General features: G+C 43.2%; 1 protein-coding gene across 2 annotated transcripts in view; it reads right to left on the reverse strand.

Moving 5' to 3' along the window:
- Window positions 1–25415, reverse strand: part of LOC311001119 (protein 4.1-like) — a 46503-nt gene that overhangs the window by 16289 nt on the left and 4799 nt on the right. The window contains exons 2-13 of one of the 2 annotated variants that reach the window (XM_083992095.1): window positions 21329–21516; window positions 16877–17020; window positions 9639–9743; window positions 9331–9373; window positions 9126–9201; window positions 8191–8409; window positions 6946–7033; window positions 5037–5189; window positions 4271–4368; window positions 2975–3150; window positions 1631–1842; window positions 523–1110 (exon numbers count right to left, since the gene is read on the reverse strand). In XM_083992095.1, the coding sequence (XP_083848221.1) occupies window positions 523–1110; window positions 1631–1842; window positions 2975–3150; window positions 4271–4368; window positions 5037–5189; window positions 6946–7033; window positions 8191–8409; window positions 9126–9201; window positions 9331–9373; window positions 9639–9743; window positions 16877–17020; window positions 21329–21505 (2079 nt within the window). In that variant the 5' untranslated portion in view covers window positions 21506–21516. The remainder of the gene's footprint in view (window positions 1–522; window positions 1111–1630; window positions 1843–2974; window positions 3151–4270; window positions 4369–5036; window positions 5190–6945; window positions 7034–8190; window positions 8410–9125; window positions 9202–9330; window positions 9374–9638; window positions 9744–16876; window positions 17021–21328; window positions 21517–25415) is intronic. The other variant, XM_083992094.1, reaches the window with a different exon arrangement.

The raw sequence follows: 25415 nt of genomic DNA on the forward strand, positions 1-25415 counted from the left end.
TGAGATGGGTTAGGCACAAAGCTGTGTTTTCAAAAATGAAGGGATTAGTGGCTAAATGAAGACAGGTCCTCATTATCTCTCATGAACACGTTTAGTCAAATATTTGAATATTTGCAAGATGAAACTTTTGTGAAATATTGTGATAATTTGTTAGTGACACACAGATGTGGTAAAACATCTCCAGTGGAGCTCAGTGTTTGTGTCTAACCCTCTCGTTAAAAAGGTGAAGTACATACGAGCCAATCAAATATGAAATGGTTGAAACTTGCAGGTTCATCTCTGTGCACTGTTGATGTAGATGGAGATGTGGTCTACAGGATGAGAGTGAGACTGGGCAGAGATGAGGCTCTGAAAGTAGGAGAACTGACAGACACTGGGACAAGACACAGTCTCCAGGTCGGCTCTGGACTGGTGGAACAGCAGAGCGAGATACAGGACAGGATAAGAGGGGTTAACCGTCATACTGAACTGTCGTTTCTAAAGCCAGAGGCCGGGGGGACTGGAACATAAAGGCACACACACCTCCTCTTCCTCTGAACTGTCATGGTCATGGTAGCCCTGGGCTATGGAGGCGGTCAGCGAGGCTGCCTTGGGCTCCAGGTAGCAGAGGCACAGCGCCAGGGGGAAGGAGAGGGTGAGGGCGTACGGGACGGAGAAGGAGGTGGTGAGCAGGAAGAAGAAGATGAAGAGGAAGCAGGGGATGAGCGAGGGCGACTTAATGGGGAGAAAGTTGTGCGCGCACTCGGGGAGGAAGCGCATCTCGGACAGGTCGGGGAACGTGATGTAGCCGTCGTCGTCCAGGAAGGAGGACAGGTCGGGCAGGTGCAGGGAGAAGGAGAAGAGCGTGCCGCCGCGGCCCTTGCCCCCTTGCTCCAGCCGCTGCTTGCGGGCCGAGAGCAGCAGCGCCTGCTCCTCCAGCAGCGCGGCTTTGCGGTCGGCGTGGGCCTGGCGGCGGCGGCACCCGGCGCTGCTCTTGGCCGGGCTGACGGACGAGGCCCGTTTGCGCGCGTTCTCCCTGCGCCGCCGCCGCACTTTGGTGGATGAGACGGGAGATGAGGGGAGTGAGAGCTCGGAGCGGAGGGGGTCGGTCGTGTATACAAGAGGGGAGTTCTGATGGAGGAGGCGTGTCAAACGAAAAGGGGATGAGAGGTGTGTGTGTGTGAATGGAGAGGAGGCGAAGGGGGAGGAGGAGGAGGAGGAGGGAGGAGGAGGAAGGGGAGGAGGCAAATACGCATGAACACACACACACACACGAGTATAGTGTGGGGTCAAAGGAAGGACAAGAAAAGAAACGCTAATTAGTAAAGCGCACACAAGATGAAAGCACTCAGGCCTAGTCTAATGCAGAGGGTTAAGCTGAAAGCAACTGGGAAATTCTCATCAGCCATTAAGAAGTTATTGAGAAAGAAACTTCATCAGGAAAGAAAACAAACTCAAATCTAAAAAAAAAAAAGGACTAAAAAGACAACGACGGAGCAGAAAACATCCATTTCTTTGAAAACCCAGTGGCGTGTTTAAACGTACGACCTCTCTTTGAACCAAACATAAAAAACAAACAAACATCAAAGCTTCTTTTTTTATCCAAATTAAAAACGCAGGTGCGACTCGTCTACAGTCGGGCTTTCTTTACCTTTGTGTCTTGTCTGAGCGGCGTCGTGGCGTCGGTGGGCTCCGGCGTCTCCGCCGCGGCGTTCGTCTGAGCGGCGTCCCGCTCCGCCTTCTCTTCCTCCGCTTTCTTCTCCGTCGTCACCGTGGGGATGATGTCTCCCTTGGCGATGACTTTGGCCGCGCCGTCCGCTGAGCTGTCCTTCATCAGAGTCTCGTGGTTCTCCATGATGGGAGCTGAGGAGGAGGAGGAGGACAAAGACAGACGTGAGGTGACGGGAGTCTGGGTTGTTTTTTTTCTTTTTACACTGTGAACAACTAAAATTAAAGGTTTGTCTTGCTCCTGCACATTTTTGTATCCACTGTGGCTTTGTCACTGCACTGGCGTTATGTGCCAGACACTTTAGCTTTGCCAGCTTTCACATACTGCAGCAAATGCATTTTTTTTTTCTTTTGAAAGAAACAGGGACAAAAGTTCGATTTACACTTCTAACAAAAGACATTTCCTGTCGTTAAAAGCAGCAGTAGCACTGGTCAGCTTTTTCTTTTTTTTTTTGTCTTATTTAGTAATAGTGGTTTATTTCAGTCATATGCACTTTCATACAGTATAGTAAAAATCAACAATCAGTCAAACAATCATCATCAATCTTCCTTCAGCCTATATGTATATACACTACTCACAAAAAGTTAGGGATGTTTGGCTTTTGGATTAAATTTCAGAATGCATCTAAAATGCACTATAACCTTTACAGGTGAACTTTATCTTCTCTAAACTTTTGAATGCACATGTCCAATTGATCAATGTTTCAGTCCTTATTGAATTACATGCTGTTTGTATCTTGTAATGTGTCCACTCCTCATGCTCTTTTAAGAAACTACATGTATAGATTCATGTGTCGACTTAACCAGGCAAGTAATAGCATCATAGCGGCACTAGCTACACACAGTGATAAGAAATACTTGTCAGGTCTTTGGAAGACACTGGAATAAGTGCCTGTAACTGTTTTAAAACTAAGATGGCGTTTTTTTAAAATCTTTTATTGTATGTGTCTTTGTGTTGTCTTCTTTTATTTATAATGGACACATTGTTTGAGATAAATAAATTACCATTGTATCCTTCTACTTAAAAGGTCTGCTTTCATGATAGAATATCACTGTAGCATGAACTTGTTATAGGGATATCCCTAACTTTTTGTGAGCAGTGTATAACTTATGAGTCCATAATTATGGCATATTTAAAATGAGGCATGTATAAAAGGAGAAAATAGTGCATGATGTAAACTGGTTAATAAACACAAGAGAAACAGGGGTAAACAGCACTTCGACTCGGTGGCGGCCATTTGTCACAACCCCAACGCTGCTCTCTCACCTCCGTCTAAGCTGCGGGACATGTTGTAGCGTTTGCTGGCGGAGCGCTCAAACAAGGGAGCGGGTCTGATGATCTGGGAGCTGGCCCTGCGGGTCTGAGCCTGCGTTCTGCCGCTGTAGCGAAACTTGGAGCCGAGGCTCAGGAACTTCTTCGGCGGCGCCTCGGGGGATACCAGCCTGTCGCAAGTCACACAAGCTCGCATTAATCACAGCACAAACGCAAAACACAGGCTTAAGCTTTGCACTGTAAAAAAAAAAAAAAGAGAAAAAGAAAATGAGAACGCCGACTCATTTGATTAGTCTCTGGAGAGCCCTCGGGCCTGGCTCGCTGCGCCGGAGAACCCAGGAGAACGTGTTTTTTTATGCTCACAAGGGGACTTTGCATGTTTTCCAAATGGGAACACAAACTAAACCGTCTGCAAACACTGTTTCACTTCAATGAAATCATTGGAAGTGATTATCAGTAAACTCAACTGTGTTCAATTATAATCAGAGTAGCTTGTGTTTGGAGAGGACAAAACGCCCTCCCTGTGTGTTACAAACACTGATTTTCAATCATCACTCATTGTTTGGAGCAAAGACAAAATCACTCTCTGTGGTTTTTGCTCTTTAGATTTAGATTTTGTTACAAATTACAAGGCATACAGCTAATTAAAACCCCACTTCCTGAACACTTTTACACATGTTGTATGAATGTGAAAAGACACAAAACCTATGGGAAAATAATAATATTATTCATTTACAAAGTATTCTGGATAGATTTATCTCAGATGTATTTTGGGTATAATAACAGAGGGAGTAGAGTCATCACTCCAGCAAACTCTATGGTGTAGATTGGCCCTTACTACTGGGTGTAGGATTGCTCTAAGACACTGGAAAACAAAAACATATTATACAATTTAATGAATGGCTGGAAATTAATAAAATAGCCAGTTACGAACAACTGATTTTCAGACTGAACAATAAGGAGGAGCTATTCATGAAACTATGGGGTCCCTACAGATGGATGATTAGAGGGGCAGTGGGGATGAATTTCTATGTGGATGGGAGAGTCAGGAGAAACGCTGGAGGTGTTAACCCTGTGTATGTCGATATATGTCATTATTTGTATGTCTGGATTAGTTTACTTTATGTAAGTATTTCTTGGTGAGCAATGTTTGTTTTTTGTTATGTTCTTGACATTGTTCACATTCATATATGTTGGTCTTTTTGTTGTACCGTTAAAAAGCAATAAAAAGTGAATTACAAAAACCCACTTCCTGTCACAGTTATAAAGCTCCTCTCTTATAAAACTCACCTGAAGAAGGTGTGGTGTTCAACGCAGACTTTCCACAGCCGTTTGGCAGCACGGTGATTTGGGAGCTTGAAACCGATCGTGCTTTCAAACTGCTCAAACTGTAACACAGACAAAACAGATGTGGTCAGATTCACTATAAAAGGTAAATTAACCTCGGTGTATCACTCATTTCCAACCCTGTTTTTTATTAATGTACATTGTGTTGTTAATTGCTTATAATTTCCCTGATGTTTACATGTAAATTTGTTGAAAATGTTAAGAAAATGAAATTTAATCATCTCCTGATTCCACACCCCAAACCAATATTCATATTTTCCCTACATGCAGCTTCACACTCCAGTTTACAAAAAGATGTTTGACAGCTCTACAAAACAGAAACACTGCTGCACTACAGTTTCCCCTTGATGTCATGTCAGTGAAGAGAGGGGTATCAGTGCAGATATGTGGGGTTGGGATGTTTTAGACAGGAGTAGGACGACTGCTCTTCATCTCCACAAAGTTCTGAACTTTCAGTCACAACTTTAAACCAACAGCAGCACTTTGCAGCTCGTGGTGCGGCGGCTGTGAAATGTTGCTGAAACCGAGGGAATCTGACAGCTGCTGTGTCGAGAGCACGGTGTGTAACGGGGGAACAAAAAAAAGGGGATGAGAGATGGAGCTGAGGTTTTTTTACGGAAAACTGACCCAGCAGATCGGCTCTGCACAGCAGCCCTATAAATAAATCTATAATCATTCATCTTTTTTTTCTTCTATATTTATCACCCACCTCGCCGGGCCGGATTTTGATGTAGAAGTTGTTCCTCTTGTAGGAGATCTTGAGGATTTTGGGCCAGGCGAACCTGTTGATCCGCAACCTGTCCCTGTAGATGAGGAGGCCACTTGCGCAAACTCCCAACATGATCTCCACGCCCTCGGAGTCCTGGGAACATCACACACACACACACACACACACACACACACACACACACACACACAAATATATCAAGAAACGACAAAGAAAAAAACACAAAATAAGAAACTTTCTTAAAACGAAACTCATGAAATCTCTTGTGTCACTTTGGCAGAGCAACACAGAAACCCTGACAATGCCAAAAGTAGAAGCTGCTAAGCGCTTCCTCTTCTGCAAAAAAAACAAAACAACAACTCTGTAAAGTCTACGGGAGCCAGTGCACAGCAGGGTAAAGTAGACTAAAAGGTGTGTGGTAATAACAGGGTAGAAGCAGGCAGGTGGAGAGTGGAGTCAGGCAAACTGTAATCGTGTGTGTACGCAGCAGGCTGTTGTCGATGTGGAACGATGACGCGATAAAAAGAGGGGATACGATAAGGTGAATGAGAGTGGGAGAAGCCACAGTGAAGTCTCGGAGGAAGAGGGGGGGGGGGTTAAAAAATGGTGGATGAAGCACGAGACGATGCTCTTCACTGCTGGACTGCACAAAGCACGAGATGAGCAGGTGGAAAGAAACCAATGATGGCGATAATGATGACGTTCGGAGAGGGGGAAGCGCTGGTCCGAAGCAGGAACAGCCAGGTGTAAACAACAATAAACGTATGATGATGATGTGTGATGTAATGTAACCATGCACGACTACAAACCACACACACACTCAGGTAAGCACATGTGATGCAGCCTCTTACCTCTCCCTCAGCTGGAGCCAAGCATTCATAGAGACTCCCTACCAACTTTGCATTTAATGAGAGAGGAGAGAAGACAAAAAGAGGGATGCTGGTCTGATATGTACATATGAAACTATGACTCACAGAACCAACACGGAGCAATTGATGTCTGCTCGGTTTGATCAAGGCCGCTTCCTCATCTCTGTCATCTCCTCTATTCTGATCTAAATCCGCAAAGGCAATATCCTCCCCATCACTCGCATCCTATCCAGACCCCATTTTGACTTTCAAAGCGCTTTTGATAACTGGATTCATATCGGGACTGATGACTGTTAATTTTTTTGTTTTTACGACGACAGCCGTCCCTGCTGTCGTACGTACTCCAGCTCTTTCTTCGCTCTAATGATGCGTTTGATCCCATCTGGCCTCGTAGATAACAAAAAAAGAAAGATACATCATTCAAAGTAAAGCTGGGCTGCAGACCCACACACCCCACCTCCCACCACACACACACACACACACCCTCCTACCCACCCTGCCCATCCTGTCTCATCATTCCCTGCTCCCACTTGGGCCCTACATCCACGGAGGCAGCGGTGATATAATGTCAAGTCAGCGGTGCAGCAGAGGCGTTTCTGTGGCAGCCATGATGTTTCTGAAGCAGCGGTGTCGTGGTGGCAAGCATCACTATTTGACTGCATGATTGGCATGTGGTAGGTAGGTTTGGATTGTAAAACATTATATTTAACCCTTGAACGCTTCCTACTTCATCATGGAGACACCCACCGTTACTGGAGACACAGGCAAAACGATTAATATTTAGAGTTTGAGAACAGTTTGATGCACCTTCTTGAGAGTTAAGAGTTAGAAAATGTGCAGTAAATATAAAAGCTACACACATTAGTTTGTTAGCTTAGCTCAGCACACAGGCAGGAAACTGAACTAAACTATATTTGTGCAAGGAGACGACGATCACAGCAATACAAAGCTAACAAAACACTGACTACTGCAGACAGGATGAGACGACTCGAGGAGTTACAGGTGACGCTGTGACTTGTTACCTTGGCGTGGTGGAGGTCCACGCCGTACATGGACAGCTTCTTGGCGTTTTCCAGGAAGTGCATCTCGGCCTCGGCTGGTGTAATCCCCCTGTTAGGGACGACACGGCTCAGATATAAACAGGGTCGACGAGTTCGAGTAAAAAGCAGAAGACTGAAGATCTGATGCTTTCAGACCAATGTGAATATGCAAAGACCTCAGAGATAATTCACAGATTTATTGCATTAAAAGCTTTTTGGGGGAAATGGTTGTTTTTATGGCTGCTTTTAACCGAGGAGCCACGGAGTAGCATGAGTGCATCCATTTTTAGCATAGCTGCCTGGCCTTCAAAGAGACCCTTATCCTGGCAATGTCATTGCCTCGCTCCACCCACTGGGCGAGGCAGCATCGCATCAAATTACACACAAATCACCGAGATACAGAGTGAACAGAGGGGCTCAGACAAAAGCACAGACAGCCAGAGCCATTTATAGGCAACACACGTCCAATGGATATGATGAGCACTCAGGTAGCCTGACTCACTGACGGATGAAAACCTCCTCAGCTTCACACTATGCTCAGTAAAAACATGTTATGGTTGTGCTGTCATCATGACGTTTTAGGTTATGAATGTTTACTGGTGAATGTTTGAGAGAATGACTTACAATTGAAATCATAATGATGATTTCCTAAAGCTTTAAAAGAAAGGTTGCACAGCCATAACAGAAACGACAATATAATTACACAGATAAATCTAAATATGTCACCAATGGTCAGATCCTAATGTTAAAGCAGTGTGTGCTGTCACCTGACAAAAATTAAACACAAAGACTGAGCTGAGATTTCGGCTGTGTTGACACTTGGAGACAAATTTTTGAGTTAGACGATGATTTTTTCTTTTTGTAAATACATTTGTTTAGGCTTTAACCATTATGTCAGCCGTAGTGAGAAAGTGAGAGTGAGAGGATGTCCTGCAGAAAAATGACTCAAAAGCAGTTTATTTGCCATAATTGGGATGAGGCTCAGTGTACTGGAAGTACTCCTTTACTTCCCTACAATTTCAGAGCAGTTGGGAAACTGGAACAGTTTGGGAACTGCAGCTCGACACTTGGCTGGAAGTGCTGGAAATATCAGTGATATTTGTGACTATGCCCCTCCTGTGTTGTGGTGAAACCAAAAATCTCAAACTCCTGGTCTGAATAAAAACCTGAGCTCTGAATCTCAACCTCAGTGTGAAAATGGAGATTATAAATCAAGTGCAGACTGACTTGTACGTCTTGTGGAGCTCCATGACCTTCTCCTCTAGCTCTTTGGTCTGGTTGGGTGCGAAGCGAAGTTCGCTGATGTAGTCGCTGCCCAGTTCCTCTGGGTCGTAGTCTCCCAGTTCAGACTGCACCGTGTAGGACCCCAGCACCGTGTGGGTGGCGAAGGAGCAGGGCAGACGACCCGAAACCACGTCATCTCTGAGCTGCAGGCACAGGTAGTACCTGAGAGACGGAGAGGAGACGGCGTCCAATCATTTCATCTGGAATTTCTCTATTTCTAAGGGATAGTTCAACCTTTTGGCAAATTGGCCCATTGCCATAATCCCTATAGTCATAGCAGTAGGTTTGTTACCTTTAATTGTTGGTGCAAGCTATTTTTAGAACGGTGGGGCAGAGTTCCACCTTATACTTCATGGCTGCTCAGAGCTACGCTACGGAGGCTCATGGGATTTCTTGGTTTCCCTCATCAAACCTCATGTTTTAGACGCAAACTCATGCAAAACCTTGCCTTCAGGGACAGTTTTTCATCAAGCAGTCTCTGCATTTACCTCTAAAACAACTCAGTCTCGTAACGTTCTGTTATTATCTCATAGCGTGGTGAATGTGCAGGTCACAACTTGTCCACCAGAGCGTTGTGGAGTTGTTGCATTGTGTATTTGATGAGTTTGATGAGGGAAACCAAGAAATCCCATTAGCCTCCGTAGCGTAGCTCTGAGCAGCTCGCGGCTCTGCTCCGCCATTCTAAAAATAGCTTGCACCTACAATTAAAGGTAACAAACCTACTGCTATGACTATAGGGATTATGGCAATGGGCCAATTGGCCAAAATGTTGAACTATCCCTTTAATGTAATTTCATAAACATGCATTTAACTACATTTTGAAGCATTCAGCTGATAATAAAGACGGAAGAACAGCAAACCAATCATTGCAAACTCACCTCGTGATGTCCTCGGTCAGCTGGGAGGGGTCTGGGGGGTAAAACTTTACGTTGAATGCAAAGTTCCAGGGACCGGCTGAGACGCAGAAAAAACATTTTGTCATTAAAAAGCAGCACTTTTCACTTGAACACACCTCATTTTAGCCTTTTATAAAATGAGGACAAAAGAAATACTCGATTCGCTCCGTTGGGATGTGGGACTTACTCCTAATCTGCTTCTTGAGCTCCTTGGACGGGTCCAGCCAATTCTGCATCAAACAACCACACATGAAAAGAATTAATCATCACCGATTTGTAACAAGCACACAGCTCCTAAAGCAGAACATCTCCGTGTCCGAGGACAGAAAATCCAAGAAATGAATTTGTCATTGTGAAGATGTTTAGCAGGAGCCATGTTTAGCAGAATCATCTTGCAATGAAAATCTTACGTAACGACCACTGGACATTTTAAATATGACAAGTAAGACGCTTATTGGCACATGATTCATACTGTAGTTGTTTTTTAAAGATTACCTTCTGGTTCTCTACATCTCTGTATGTGATGCCGAAGTAATCCTTCTCCAGCAGATTGAGGTGGTCACACACTTTATCAAAGAGCACGTGTCCTCTGGCTCGTTTCTGTGAGAACAAGAAAAAAACAAAACAAAGAAGAAAAAAAAACAAGAATTCAGTGAGTTGGAAAGTGAAAGTGTTATTTAAGAAATTCCTGAATTGAATGAAGTCCTTGTTTCGCATGAGAAACAGAGTTTAATTGTGTCTTGTGCTTTTTCTTTTGGATAATTTCATGTCAAGATCGAGGACTGTTAAATCTTAAATTGACTGTGAGAACTTGCAGAGAAAGATTCAAGAGTCGTAATGTGTGAGTTCAACATTAAAATAAATTACATTAAAAAAAGAAGAGAAATTACACAAGTAAAAAGATATTAGAAATCTCAGGCTCCTGAATTTGCTGGTGCAACATATTTCTCATTCATCTTGAGGTAATTAAGTGAAAATGAACTCCAAACTCATTTTCTCTAGAGCAGCAAAGTGCCATTTTTTAATTACAACAACAGCATGATGACACAGCACATTACACACTGCTCCGTGATGATGGCGCCTCTTCCTGCACTCGCGGACAAACTAAACCCTCCACATGCTGGAGCTGGTGTTCGATGAAACTCTTGAATCGATTCCCTCTGAAGCTTTATAGATAGACCTCAAATACGTGAGCTCAAGGTGAACATCAGCTACGTGAGGGCTCGACGCCGCCGATCGATTGCACATCCTTAACCGAGTGTCGGGTGTCAACATCTGGGGCTCCGTCATCCACTCACACACCCACCCTTCGGACTCATTTGGCCCCGGCTCACATGGGATATTTTAAGGCCCTAGTTGACACAACACAGAGGCCGGCTCCTCCTCCTCCTCCTCTTCATCCTCCTACCTCCTCCTCCTCCAGCCTCAACAGAGCCAGAGCTCCTGCTCCTCATGTCTGGATATACAGCGGGGAAATATATTTCTAATAGAACTATTGACATGAAATTTTCACCAGATGTCCGCAACAACCCAAGTAATGCACACATACAAAGAAATCCAAACATTTATGTCCATAAATTAAGTAAGACACAGGGAATAAGTATTGAACACATGAAGAAAAGGAGGTGGTGTGAAAAGCCAATAATATCATATACATCATATATATAATAAAAGGTTTCTCATCACCAAGGTGTCACACAAGAGGCGTCTCATGATGGGGAAAAGCAAAGAGCTTCTCAATACTTTCAGAAACTGATGTTGCAGAGCAAACTGATGCATCGGTTGCAGACATGTCTGAATGCACCGTTTTATCCGTTAGCGGCGTTATCCTGAACTAAAAAGAAGTCAAAAGAAAACTAAGAAGAGTTGTCCAAGAGCCAAGGAGACTGACAGAGAGCTTTAGAGAGTCCTGCAAAAAAACAATGAGTAATGCATTTAACCGCCATGGCCTCTATGCATGCTCACCATGCAAGTCTATTGACACGTTCAATACTTATTTTCCCCGCTGTATACGCTGAGAGCCACTGCCATATTACAGCAGCAGGAGTCACAACACTGTGCATCTGTCGGGATTCACATACAGGCCGGGTATCGCCCACATACTCTATCAGATGAAGGCCCACATGGATATAAACACACATCTGGCAGGTGCGTGAAACAAGATGTAGCGATACAGAGTTCACACACATAGAGTAAACACACGAATGGAGCGCACACATCCTGTTTATGAGGAAAAACACCAGTGTTGGTGCGTGATTTTTTTAAACTCGAGCCATGAAGCTGCAGGCGGCAGAGAGTTAATCCCATCAGAGGATCTCAGGGGGAATTAGCAGAGTCATGTCAGACTGTTGGAGCCGCGCTGTGACAAGTGTCTTCTCGATGCAACACTTAACCCCTGGCTTTCCTGACAGAGCCCTGCGCTGACAGAGCCCTGCGCGCACACAGATTATGATCTACGAGCCTCTGTTCAGGGCTTCGGTCCCATAACGATCCAACAGATATGAGTGGTGGTGTGGAAACCGGAGCAAATAGTGTGTCAGTGGTGCAGCAGATGCAGCTTGACTGATCTGGCATGTGCTCTTGCCCTCTGAGGGGCAGTTACAGAGAAACGGGAAGGAAAGCAGAGATCAGTTTCATAATGATTTTATGAGCAATGTGGAACTTACATCATCAAAGGATGTATTAAAAGTTGGTCTACAGCAAACAATAAGTTTTATTGCTGATTCACTTTAATCTTGATCGTTCTTTTGGTTTATAAAATAAAATAAAAAAAGTGAAAAATGCGTTTTAATTTCCTTGTTAAGTCCTTTATGAATCCAGATGTTATGTTTTACTCAACCAATAATACAAAAACTGAAAGAAATTAACTGTACAATCAAATAAAAATCACACTGGAGGAGCTGCACACAGTCGTTTTCCCATAAAACCCGAACACGACAACTCTAAAAAGACTTATTTTTAACATGCACTGTCATGTAGGATTTTCAAAAGCGTGGCTGTGATTCATAACAACAACAAAAGTGAAATGTGGGACAAGCCCGCCCCCCCACCCCACCCTCTCCACTGAGACATAACACCCTGTGAAGTGAGGTGGAGGAGGTTCAGCGGCTCCGCGCAACAGAAAATGATAGGAAACGATTAGTGCAGACATTTCTCCCCAGAGGAGAAAATTGAGTTGAGCCGGAAAACTACAAGGTCAGGAGGATAAAAATGTCAAATCTTGACATTCTGGTTTTTTAAAATGGGATTGTGTGTGTGGGAGGAAGAGAGGAGGGGGAGTTGGGGAGGGGGAGGAGGCTGATGAGGACTCTGGCAATTATCTGAGGATCCTCTGACCTCCATTGCATCACTGTGTCAAACACCCTGAGCCGACCTGTCGTGTAGCTCATGTCAACACTCGCTCACAATTTTCATACACATTTTTCTTTTTTTACTTCAGCTACTTGTTGCTATGACAACTCCTCTGGGAGGAAGGAGCAACTAAACAGTGTGTATTATTGTGATGGATGTTTCTTTAATGAACCCCCTTTCAGTAAGTATCAGAAAATATTGTATAAAAACATTCTGGTGACAGGCAGCAGTTGTGTAACTAACTCACACAAACAGCTGACGAGTCCTCAGATGTTCGGCACTGAACTGTAACGTTCATGTTCAGCTCAATTACGATGTTTGGTTTTGTTTCGTTATTTGGCAAAATGAACCAAGTCGAAGCCTTTTTCATATTATTGCATAATATTATGAAACCTGATGCAACGTTCATTTTCATCATTTTCGTTCATTTAATCTTCATTGCTGCTGCCTACCCTGGGTCTCAATGAGATTTTACCTGTATAAATAAAGGTTGATAAAAAAACTAAAAATAACTTTTTATATCCATGTTTTCTTTCGTATTCAAGTTTTGTATATCAAACTGTATACTTTTTTTTTCAAACATATTTTGTTTCCTATAGTTTTATACTTTTGTTATTGTACCAATTCCCTGTTCTTTCCCATTAACCTCTATACCTGAGCTGCTGTTAGTTTTTAATTTCCCACTTTTCTTATAAAACAAATTAATAAGCAACTATCTTGATGATAAAAATAATAATAAAATGAATTGATCAGCAACTATCTTGATAACAATAATAATAAAAAGTAGGTGTTTGTCATGTTTGCTTGATGAAGTGGGGGTGTATTTATAGCTCTTAATTGACATGTTAGTGTTGTTGGCCAGACAAACTGTTTCTCTGCCAGTACCTTTGGCTCCCGCTCTAATCCCACGTCAGCTCTAAGTGTTCCTCGTCTAATGGGTGTAGGTGTCTGGACACGGTGACGTCAAGTTGGGGTGGGGGTTGGGGGGGTGGGGGGGACCCAGGGCGTCCTGGCAGGGGGTGAGGGCTGGAGATTACAGGATAGTGACCAGATGGCACCGGGCGATTCAACACCTCAGACACACACAGCGTACACACCGGCGATGTTCAGATTTCCTCTCTGTGTGTTTTTGTAACACTCACACATTACCAGAGATTAATCAGATTTATTATATAAAGGATAAACCCCCAGAGAGGTATAATCTGGCTTCCAGGGAGGGGGGGAGGGTTTCAATAGATTAACTAATAATTAGAAAGGCTGTTATGGAAACTGTAAAAACTCAACTGTAGTGTATATAATGTAATGAAATGACATTTACACTTTTTATCCACAGGATAATTAATCGGCTTTCTTTCTGCGAAGTACGTTTTCCTAGAAAATCAACTGACTATAGGCGACCAAAAGGCTAATTATTGATTTTCCGTTTCAACCATACTAGAGCATAACCACAGGGATAATTGAAGAAACCCACTTCCTACATGGAAATTAAGTGTTCGATTATAATAACACAGGCCTGAGAGAACAGTTTTCACTCATATTCTGTTTATTTATTTTGGTGTTTTCCCATCACATCTCATCAATATATACCAATACAACTACTCAGCCTTTTGTGTTGTGAGAGTTATTTCATCTTTGGCTCCGTATCTTTTTTCCACACTAAACAAAAACGAGGTAATTAAGAGGAAAAAGTCGTTGACATACTGTTGTGAATGTCTTTTTCCCACACTGTTAGATACCTCTATATGTCATTTCATTGGAAAACCTAAATAAAAAGATTTCGAAAAAAAAAGAGGAAAAAGCTGTCAGCATGAAATAATATTTTTGTGAAATGTCTAAAGGACGAAGGGGCGTCTAGTGAAAATACACCTCCACAGTGCATTGTGGGTAGAAAAGTAGGAGCTTGACTGGAAAATAAAGTTATGAATGTACATTACTTTTTGCTGCATTAATTTTGACAATTCTTTAAAATAAAAACAAAGAAAAAAAACAGTATCTTGCAGCTTTACTGAAAAACGGAGAGTGTTGCAAAGTTTTTGGTTGCGACTACACTTAGTCAGATAAAAGTCTAATACCTTAAATTAAAGGAAACACTCAGTCTTCTGCTGTGTGTTGAGTCTGTCAGAGGATGAGCTCCACTTCTAAAAAAACAAAAAAATCGCCAGCACCACAGAAACTCTCTCAGTCTGTCTCCTGGGTCCAGACTGACGCCCTAATACTTCCACATCACCGTCCTTCTGAATCCTCCTTCGCCCACAGCGGGACGTCCAGTAATCATGGCCACGCACAGAGTCAATGACACTGATTCCCTCCAACAAATGCTCCCATTTCACGGTCAGAGCCCCTTCACCTCTCCACCACCACCACCCAAACACTCGGCTAATCCCTCTGTCCAAACCCCTGGTGTGGAGGAATCTGCTCAGAGGAGATTTGCGGGAGAAAAAAAAAAAAATAAGGGGGCTCTGGTTCTTTTTTTTTCTCTCCCCTCCCCTCCAGCCCGCACACATTTTGGGGAAAAAGTACAAAGAAGAAAGTCTTATAAGTTTGAGAAAAAGGCTCAACTTTGTTTTATTAGGGAGGGAAATATGCGAGGGGGGGGGGGGGGGGGGGGGTGAAATGTCAGGTAGGTTCACTGGTCCGATTCAAATTCATAATGTTGGAAGAAAAGAGAGACTGTCTGAAGGCAGAAAGCAGCTATTATCGCCGGCTTATTTGTGAATACAGGAAACACACACACACACAAAAAAAAAAAAACGGAATAATACTTCTTGTCAAAAGCTGCTTTGGGAAAGAAACAACCTTACACAGCACATCTGACACAACACAGACTAAATGTAAATGTGGAGTGAAATCCATCACAACCATACAAGACTCAGGACACGGAGCTTTGTCCCGACTAAGTCCTGGTCAATTGAAAATTTTACCTTTACGCTACATTGTCTAATGTCCAGAAAATAATGATTCCATCCAACACCCCGCCCCCCCCTCTCCCCCGTCTCACTCTAACCCATCATAATTAAAAACCCACTCATGCTCTAGTTCTCCTCCTCCTCCTCCTCCTTCTCACCAAACACCCCACCTCCATATTTAATTTTTCCACATGATGATTAAAAAGTCAAACTGCTGGAAATGAAGCGGCTTCACCAGCTTTACAACACAAAAGACACATGTTTTTCACTGATGGTTGTTCTCTCTGCTCCCCCCTCCCTCCCTCCCCCCCGGTGGGGTTTATTTCTGAGCTTTGAAGTCAGATGTAAACATTTAAAAAGTGTTATGTGAATTACTTCTTTCTCTTATGACTACAGAGAGAGAAGAAGCTTTGGATGGGTGGAGGGGAGGGGAGAAGAAAAAAAACAAATCCCCCAAAGCAATTTAACACAATGCAAATGTAAATGCACAGTGAAACCCATGAAATCCCTATTTCTAAGAAGGTTTGCCAGAATAGCACATTTTTTAAAATTCTATTTTATGACAGCAGGCCGTGTTTCACAAGACTCAAACACAGAGAAATCCACGGCACAAACTCTCAACACTTCCAGCCCCTAATAATAAAGTCTTTGTGCAACGTACTTTTATATTTAAATATTAACACACACACACACACATAGAGAAGTCGTCGTCCTCTGTGGACCTTCATTTTAACGTTTCGGACCACAGGCTTGAATGGAGCCACATGTTGTGCAGTAGTTGTTTATTGAACTGAAGATAACTTTTCCATGAACCCTGCTGCTCCCCTATTTTTTGGCAAAGAAAAATGCCTATGGCTTCAGTCTGCCATTGTAAATACAACAGCACACATCAGACCTCATTGTAGGTTGTTTAATCTGTACTGTAGTAAAAACTCTTTGTATTTGAGTTTGAAAAGCCAAAACCAAAGGCACTTAAGGGACATAAAACGACGCCCTACTATATACATTGAATGTGTTGCATTCTTCCTTTGCATGTCATAACCTGTTCAAACACACAAACAAAACCTAAGGCATAAAGAGGATCCTATAGAGATGCTGCCAAGACAAAACAAGTCACTTTAAAATCTGTAGATCAAGTAAAAAAAAAAGTTTTTCTAGAGATTTCAGCCTTAATTCAGTTATAACCATTACAAACTGATATAATGCAAATATCATTAGAGCTGCTGCTCCGCTGCGGGGCAATAGAAAAGGCAGAGCGACACAGCAGTGGCAGTTTAATTCAACTACCTGTTCATGATGAAATAGCACTAATTAACCTTTAACAATACATTTTTCTTCTAAATGCTTTGCACCGTTTCATCTCCCTCTGACTAACGTGCTGCTGTAACACGACAGGTGGTGAAGAAGAGAGAAGCTGCTGGAAACTCATGTTAGCTGAAAATTGGTGTTGTGTTAAAGCGCTGCGTGAATCCTCACCTCCACGTTGAGCGTGTAGTCGGAGCCGTCCAGCAGGGTGATTTTACACTGCATGATCTTCACCTTCTTCACTCCTCTCAGAGGCGACCGGGACAGACGACTGGTGGACGACCGGTGGGAGACCTGGTCCTCTTCCTGCTGCTCCTGTAACCACAACAAAACAAAAACAACCGTGAATTTCTATCTGTGGCGAGACCTGATGGAGTGAGACGTTGTTAGGGACGATTAAAGGGATAGTTCAACATGTTGGCAAATTGGCCCATTGCCATAATCCCTATAGTCATAGCAGTAGGTTCGTTACCTTTATTTGTCGGTGTAAGCTATTTTTAGAACGGCAGAGCAGAGCCGCGAGCTGTTCAGAGCTATGCCATGGAGGCTAAGGGAATTTCTTGGTTTCCCTCATCAAACTCATCAAATACAAAATCCCAAAACTCCAAAACGCTTTCGTGGACAAGTTGTGAGCTGCACATTCACCACGTTATGGTAGATAATAACAGAACGTTACGAGACAGAGTTGTTTTAGAGGTAAATTCATGCAAAACCGCTGATGCGTGTTCCTGTCAAGGGCAGTTTTTTCATCAAGCAGTCTCTGTATTTCCCTCGAAAACAACTCCGTCTCCTAACGTTCCATTATTATTTCATAGCGTGGTGAATGTGCAGGTCACAACTTGTCCACCAGAGCGTTTTGGAGTTGTTGGATTGTGTATTTGATGAGTTTGATGAGGGAAACCAAGAAATCCCATTAGCCTCCGTAGCGTAGCTCTGAACAGCTCACGGCTCTGCTCCGCCGTTCTAAAAACATCTTGCACCGACAATTAAAGGTAATGAACCTACTGCTAAAACTATAAGGATTATGGCAATGGGCCAATTTGCCAAAATGTTGAACTATGCCTTTAAGAATTCAGTGTGAAATGATAAAACACCTTCTCTGTGCATCGTTTCCTTACCTAACTGCCCCAGACTGCCCCTGAATGTTACTTACTTAACGTGGTCGTCTTTTGACTGAACCACCAGTTCTGACACATGTCTGAAACCTAAAAATAAAGACCGGGACCGTGAGTGAATGTAATCAAGTCCCACTGAGAAGACCTAGAGGTGTACCGCCATTTTGTCTTAAACAGAGAAAATCCAATTTTCCACTTGGCTGAAAACAAAGCCTTCCTGACTGACTTCATGGCTCTGAGACATTTTTCCTACTAACTCACTCACCAAATGGGTTTAATGCCCCTTTTTTCATTCCTATATTGAAAATTCTCATCTTGTTCTTCAGGCTAAACGCTTCACACACTGGGACAAAATCCCCTTCTCCTCCTCCCCGTCCTTGGACCCAATCAGGCGCAACCAGACGAGAAAATATGGAATGTAAAGTGACACCATAATTTAGATTTAATTTACTTTCCAAACATTTATGGGTGATTTGTGAATGATAGAGTACAAATGTATAAAACACACAGCAGGGGGAAACTGGAACAGAGGCCTCTTCATTCATTCATATGGACGTTGTTATGTCAGAGAGCTGTGACTTCTCTCAGCCATGTTTCTGCTAATTCACACCGGTCTGACAATGGCGGAGCCTCATCCATCACCCTCACAGTGACATGAGGGCGGCGGCGCGGCCCTGACGAATGGATTATAGTAGGAAGTAAACTAGTGTCACTGGTATGGCTGGAAAAAGTCTATGGAGGGTCAGTGTGTCAGTGTGTTGTTCAATCCCGACGGGAGTATCTCTATTATTGGATGGACTGCAAAGAAATGTGCATAGATAATTGTAAGGTCCAAGATGATGAACTTTTTTTATAACTTAGACGATCATCAGGTTAAATTTCCTTTGACAAAGCCAATAATATTCCCATCAGCCTCAACTGTGCTTTACATTGAGTGCCAATTAGCAAATGTTAGCATGGTTATATGCTAACAAATCAACATGGTGAATATGGGAAGCCAACCTGCCTAGAGCTGAGTGATAAATCGGTTTTTATCAATTCATTCCAATTATTATTTAAAAATTGGATGGGCCCAAAAATCAATTAAAATCATAGACTGGAGGTCGGGTGAAAAAAAAAATCATTCATCATCATCATCATCAGGCCGTATCACCCTCCTCCTCACATCCACATTTCAGCATCGTCACTGTGAGTCTCACAGAGCCGTTAGCATGGTCTTGTTTTTATTAACACTCATAATAAATGTGCATCAAGGAGAAACCTGAGCTCTTTGGCTGCTGTTGTTCTGCACAAGACTCAGCAAAACTGTTAAATGATAGGAGTAATTTTATAGTGCAATGTTGTTACATCTTGATATGGAACATTTTCTTGGAAAATCGATTGAAAATGGAGAGAAAATCGTTATATCAGACCATGCAGTGGTCATTTATCCTGTAGTTACTTCAGTGTACTCACATCATCAGGGCAGAAACTGATTGAATCTCAAGTAGCAACATCACCATCATCACGAGGCCAGGTCCGGGTCATGCAAGTGTAGCTTTAACAATCAAAATATTAAATGTTGTAATGTTTTTTTTTTTTGCAACACTGGCCTGTCTAGGACAAAATGAACCCATCCCATCATCACCTCTGCTCTGCTGCGCTCTCATCACAGCTCATTATCATTCACGTCTAAACCTCATGCTCTACTTCTTCTCTCCATCAAAACGGCTCATTTCAACACCTCCCGTTTTTTCCACATCATGTGACATCAGCAGCCTCACTTCCTGGTCCTGAACGACTGCAGCGCATCTGGCCGGCCGTGATAACTTGTGACCTTTTGACCTCTTCTTAGTATTGGCTTCTTGTAAACGACAGACATCCACGAGCTTAGAGTTTAATCCAGTGTTGGAGTCAGATAACACAATCGGTTACATGCCCGCAATGTCACGTCAAAGCAAAAATAATAAGAGAGGACAGCTCGGAGCTAATCCCCTGCTCTGAGGCGGTCTGAGAATTTACACACACACACACCGAACATCGATCAAAGCTCTTACGACCTTTTCTCGTTTAGATTTTGAAAATGTTTTCTCTGCTCCAACTTTTAAAAAACCTTGTGCAGTGTGTAAACACATCCTGCAAGTAAGTAAACTTGTTTTATTTCACAAGGGGGTTCTTGAATGCAACACATCAGGGAGATACTTCAAGTCTGGAGTGCTGCGGGCGACTCAGACTTCAATTGTAAGTGATTTATTTCAGATGAAGCGGTGCCTTCTTCTCCATCAGAAACAAATTTGTGACTGCAGAGGCGGCAACCCCCCCCCACCCACCGAACAGAGAAGACTGAATCTGTTTGCAAAGCAGAGCAGGCCAAAACGTTTTTTTTCCCCCTTTCAAGTAGTAAATTAGGGAAGAGGCAGGAATCTGTCTGAGACTGCAGCAGCATTGGAAATTCAATCTATGAAATCGACTGGATGGGGAGCCCGGGAGGTTGTTTCAGGCCAGAATCTGCAGACAAGCACTTAGTGTTCAGATAACATCGAAGGCTACCTGGGCCGTGTGAGTCTGTCTATAACATGGACACGCCACAGGCTGCACTTTTATTCATAACAGAGAGGAAACACACAGGTTTGAAAAACACCGAGCTTTGTTTTTCCATCTTTTCTGCACCAGAATATAAAAATAACTGACAAAGCCTGATGGAAGGGGATGTTTTATTTATTTTTTTGCTCATTAAATTTAAGCAGCAGATAATCACCTCAACATTGCGAATATCGTTTATGTGGTGAGATATATGGGAATTTTAAGATCCGCTATCTTAAAATAAAAATGAGCCATTTACAACCTGTGATCCGATTTGGAAACGACAGATGTTCTATAAAAAGGTTTGTTTTGTTCCATCGTGGATTCTTCTTCCGTTTCGCTGCCGTCGTCAAATCGATTAGAGCCGAAAAGAGGTTTCCTCTTTCAATCAACCGCTGCTGCTGGTTGGTTTACGCGTCGTCCCCACAGCTGTGTGAAGTCATGCTAATCACTATAATCAGCTGACGTGACCACGGCGATGAAAACATCCACGCTTTGCTGCTGTGGTTTCACCCCCACTAAAATACATTTCCAAAATAAAAGCACAGAGCGCTGATAGGAGCTAGTCCTGTTTGTCAATAGATGGATTTGTTGCGGGCTCGTAACCGCCATTGAAGACACAGAGGCCATGTGGTCTCTGCCCTACAAATGTTCATTTCCATTTTTCACACAATGATACAATTCATTGAGGAGGGGGGATGAATGCTGTGTATTGTTTTTGTTTTTGTTCGTTTTTTTCCAGTGTTTACACCCTGATAATTCGACCCCGAATCAAAATACTACAGAGGATCTTATAAATATGCTAAAACATGTGGAGAGATGTTAAAGAGATCATTATGCCGGATGGATATTTTGTTAAATTCCAGATGTCCGTGACGATCGTCTGGATGTTTTCAAGGCCCATAATGAGACGGAGGTGAGTGAGTGCGGCTGTGAAGAGGCTGACCTGTTCTTTCCGGGCCGGGGTGCTGTGACCGGCGGCGGCGGGAAGCTGCTCCGGGCTCTGAGGGAAGCTGGGTTCGGCGGCGGCCGCCTGGTTGGGCTGCGACGCTGCTTTGGCTTTCCCCTCTTTGTTCTCCTGCGGCTGCTTGGCCTCCGAGTCTGCGCCCGATTCAGTCGTCATGGTAAATCACACTGGAGAGGAGAGGAAGAGGAGAGGAGAAAGAGATGAGTCATCTGACTTGCTCGCATGAATTGATGTATGGCTGCTCCTGAGGCCTCGGTGCTCTGAGGAGTTCCTCCCTAACACAGACACTAGAGGTGTGTGTGTGAGTGTGTGTGTGTGTGTGTGTGTGTGTGTGTGTGTGTGTGTGTGGATGAGGTCTGACAGCAGAATAAAAACACAAATGAAGGTTTAAGAGGTTTAGGTGCACACTCTAGTCCCTTCTTCACTCACTTATTCTAAGACACAAATCCTGAAAGATGGATTCATCTGGTTCAAAACAACTTGATCCAGAGGAACGTTTTTTCATTACTGGTTATTCTGTTGACATTCCTGAGCTCTGGTCTCCCCCTCTGGTTAAAAACCCTGTTCAAGGAGTTCAATGGTACCATTAAAAAAACAGATACTGCAGAAACTATGAGCTCATTAATTCATCAATTAGATTAAACCGATTTCATGAAAAAGAGGAAATTAACTGACAGAATGAGATCGCTTTTTTTTATTCTTTTCAAAGTAATTTTCCAAATGAAAAAACGCGAAGATCCGTAACAGAAGATCTGACCACATATAGAGAGACTCAACACTTTATGGCTGCTACTACTGATTATTTAACTTTTGATTATTCTTATAGCTTTTTTGGGGGATTATTTGATTATTTATTTATCTATAATATATAAAGGAAATAGTGAAAATGTCACTTCTTGTTCTTGATCAGGCGTCTCGATCTGTCTGACCAACTGTCTAAAACTAAATATGTTTATAGAGAGAAAAAAAAAGCATCAAATCGTCACAAAGAATGTTTTTGCTTTTGAAAATGTAACAAACAATAATCGGTGACACGACGCGGTGAAACGAATGTAAATAACCAGAGTGGCGTGTTGTTGCTCGGTGGTTCCCCCGGTTACTCTGTGGAGTATTTACACACAAGCATTCGAAGTATCTGCGTCTTTGATAGCATGACCTTCTCCCTCGGTGGATTGCAGCATACCAACAGACGGAGGTCCCAGGGGCCGAAAACTGGGTAATGAGAGGAAACATCTAATGGCCGGCTCTGCCAAACAAAGATGACAGATAGGACAGATCACACCGGGGGGGCGCATGCTGGCCCTGGTTTTTTGGAGGGCGTTTTTTTTCTTTCTTTTTTTTTTTTAATGCGGGGTTGGCGCACTGGGCCTTTGCCGAGAGAAAGAGAGAGTGTGTGGTGTGTAGTACGGATGCCTGTCATTCTGCTGTTGGCTTGCCTCTCCCCTGAGCTCTATTTATAGGGCCGTGTTTACTCCGGGCTGCTGGGATGATCTGCGGCTGGGGACAGCAGCAGCAGCAGCCTCCAGATCAACAAAAAGCCAACGCTGCGGGCCGAGGTGATCCCCCAAAAAACTTTGAAACAGGCACAACGCAGAGCTGTGGCTCCGGCAGACTAATGCATAGAAGGGGAAACACCAGGGATTGATTATCGGTAAACGCCACAAGGCTTCTGAAGAGGAGGGAGGGGAGGGGGGGTCGACATAGTTTACAATCTGGAATAAGAGATGTGTCTCAAGTCAGAAAGCTTAAATTGACGGAGGCCTTTTCAAGAACTAAATCTGGCCCACATGCTCCGTGTGTCCCGCTGCGAGCTGCAGCACAGAGCCACGTTATGAACAGCTGGAGCCCATGCCCTCCTTGTTTTGTTCATCTTGCACCTTGTGACAGACACATTACTTTAAAAAAACACTGAATGATGCAATTACTACTGTGCAGAAACAAACAATAAAAAAAGAAGAAGAAGAGAAAAAAAAAACCTCCTGATTCGACATCATTAGGTATTACCACTTACTGTAATAATAAGGAGGGGAATAGCTTTCCTGAATGCCAAAGGGTAATTCATCTCTGCTAATGAGCAGTGGGTTTGAATTCACATGGAAGTACTTAAAAAGGAATTACAACATAAAAGTCAAATCAGGCTTTGCCAAGTCACAAAAAAATAAACCTTAAATGGGTCAGAGTGATGTTAAAAGTCTGGACTGAACAGTTGGAAGTCTTTAAAGTTTTTTTTTCTCTCTCTCTCTGCATCTCACGTTCAAAGACGTCAGGTCAGGACAGGAGCGTCGGTTTGAAGCGTGACGTGCCGGTCGAACCTTCACCTCCACCAACTTTAAGTGCAATAAAAAAAAAGGCTATAAAGATGACTAAACCCAGATTACAGGCCTGAGTCACAGCAGTGTGAATAAAGTAATGTGTTCACAAGATCATAAGTCCGAACCTGGCTTTAAAAAAAAAGAAAAAACAACACGCACGACCTAGTTCAACCCAGAGTCTGATCAAAACGTCTCTTGTGACTCTTCCTGCGCCGTGTGGGGAAGCTGAGGAGTGGCTCAGTGATCAGCTGACAGACAATGGCTGCACAGCACAGCTAACCTTTGCTTCTCTTTAACCACCCCCCACCACCGCCGCCCTCTATGAAACAGGAACTATAGTAGGGAGGGGGAAGAAGAAGAAGAAGAAGAAGAAGAGAGGAACATCTTAGCACCATAGAAATGGAGGAAGAATACGTTCAGTCACTGGTGACAGGCACTCTTCACAGGCCCACACAACAGCCCACACAGTAGCCTTGTGTGTGACCCTCACCATTGGACTGGCACATACATTATGCATTCAGAAAGCTGTATTCACAACTCACTTAACAGCCCTGGATTACTCCTCATATACAGGAGGCGGCGGCTCACGATTGCACCAGCGTAGCCTTATCGTATCGTATCGTAGCGTAGAGTATGAGATTTCACTGGAGTCGTTTCTTTTTAATCTAATCATCTGCGATACCTTCAAATAAATAAATGCTTTGCCGCTCCGTTGCTGATTAGTCTTACGTAACAGGGATTCATTCAGTGTCCCGGGGTCATGATGGCTTTTACACGTGGAGTCGTAAACGTTGGTGTTTGGCAACGTCCTTTATCAGGAAAGTCCTCAGGAAATAGGAACAGTTTTTTTTTATCAAATCCACAATCCTGCCGAGTCCCACGGTGATAATTATAATAATAAAAATGGTACAAATTGTAACATTTGTAATTAACTAAAGGCCAAAAAAAAAAAAAACCCACGCAGCTCTCACATCTTTTGTTGGCAGAAAAAACACAATTTTTAACAAGCAGGCGTATTAATGTCCAAATGTAAAAAAAAAAAAAAAAAAACTGACAAGCTGTTGCCTTCATGTTTCCAGCGAATAAAAAAAAAACACACAGGAGTGAGTTTAATAAGAGATTCATCAGCGTCTGAGCTTAATGAATCTGGCTATTTTCTTGGCTCCAAAGTGGTATCCTTCAATCAAACCTCATCTCTAATGAAGTTATGCGTATGGCTTCCTGCATCGGTGAATCTGAGGAATGAATAAAAAAATAAAAAAAAGGGGGCAGGAAGTGAGCAGCTACGACTGAACAGACTGATGAAGAGAAAGCTGACGGAAAGAAAGAAAGAAAGAAAGAAAGAAAGAAAGAAAGAAAGAAAGAAAGAAAGAAACGTCAAACAGCGAGCACCAGGTGTCGGCGATGTCATCAAAAGGCAGCTCCTCACATTACCACCCAGGAGATCGGATTGTAAGTCAACTGTGGCCTGATGGGGAGCAGCACGCGTTCCTCTGTTATTTGCAGATATTCTCAGTAATGTGGCGGCTAAGTAGAGACAAGTAGACACCATCCATCCATCCATCCATCCATCCCTCCATCCCTCCCTCCACTGGCCTCCCTCCAGAAGCAAAACCTACTAATTAAATCAGGAGACAAATCACATTCAGGCATGAAGCAGCAGAGAGTCGACCCCATCGCAGTGCGGATGGTTCACGTCCGTGCTAAAAGCTCGGAGGCTTATCAGTATGTAGCTACATTACATAATTGATCAC

Source organism: Trachurus trachurus, assembly GCF_905171665.1.
Source record: "Trachurus trachurus genome assembly, chromosome: 17".
In the NCBI taxonomy this organism is placed as follows: domain Eukaryota; kingdom Metazoa; phylum Chordata; class Actinopteri; order Carangiformes; family Carangidae; genus Trachurus; species Trachurus trachurus.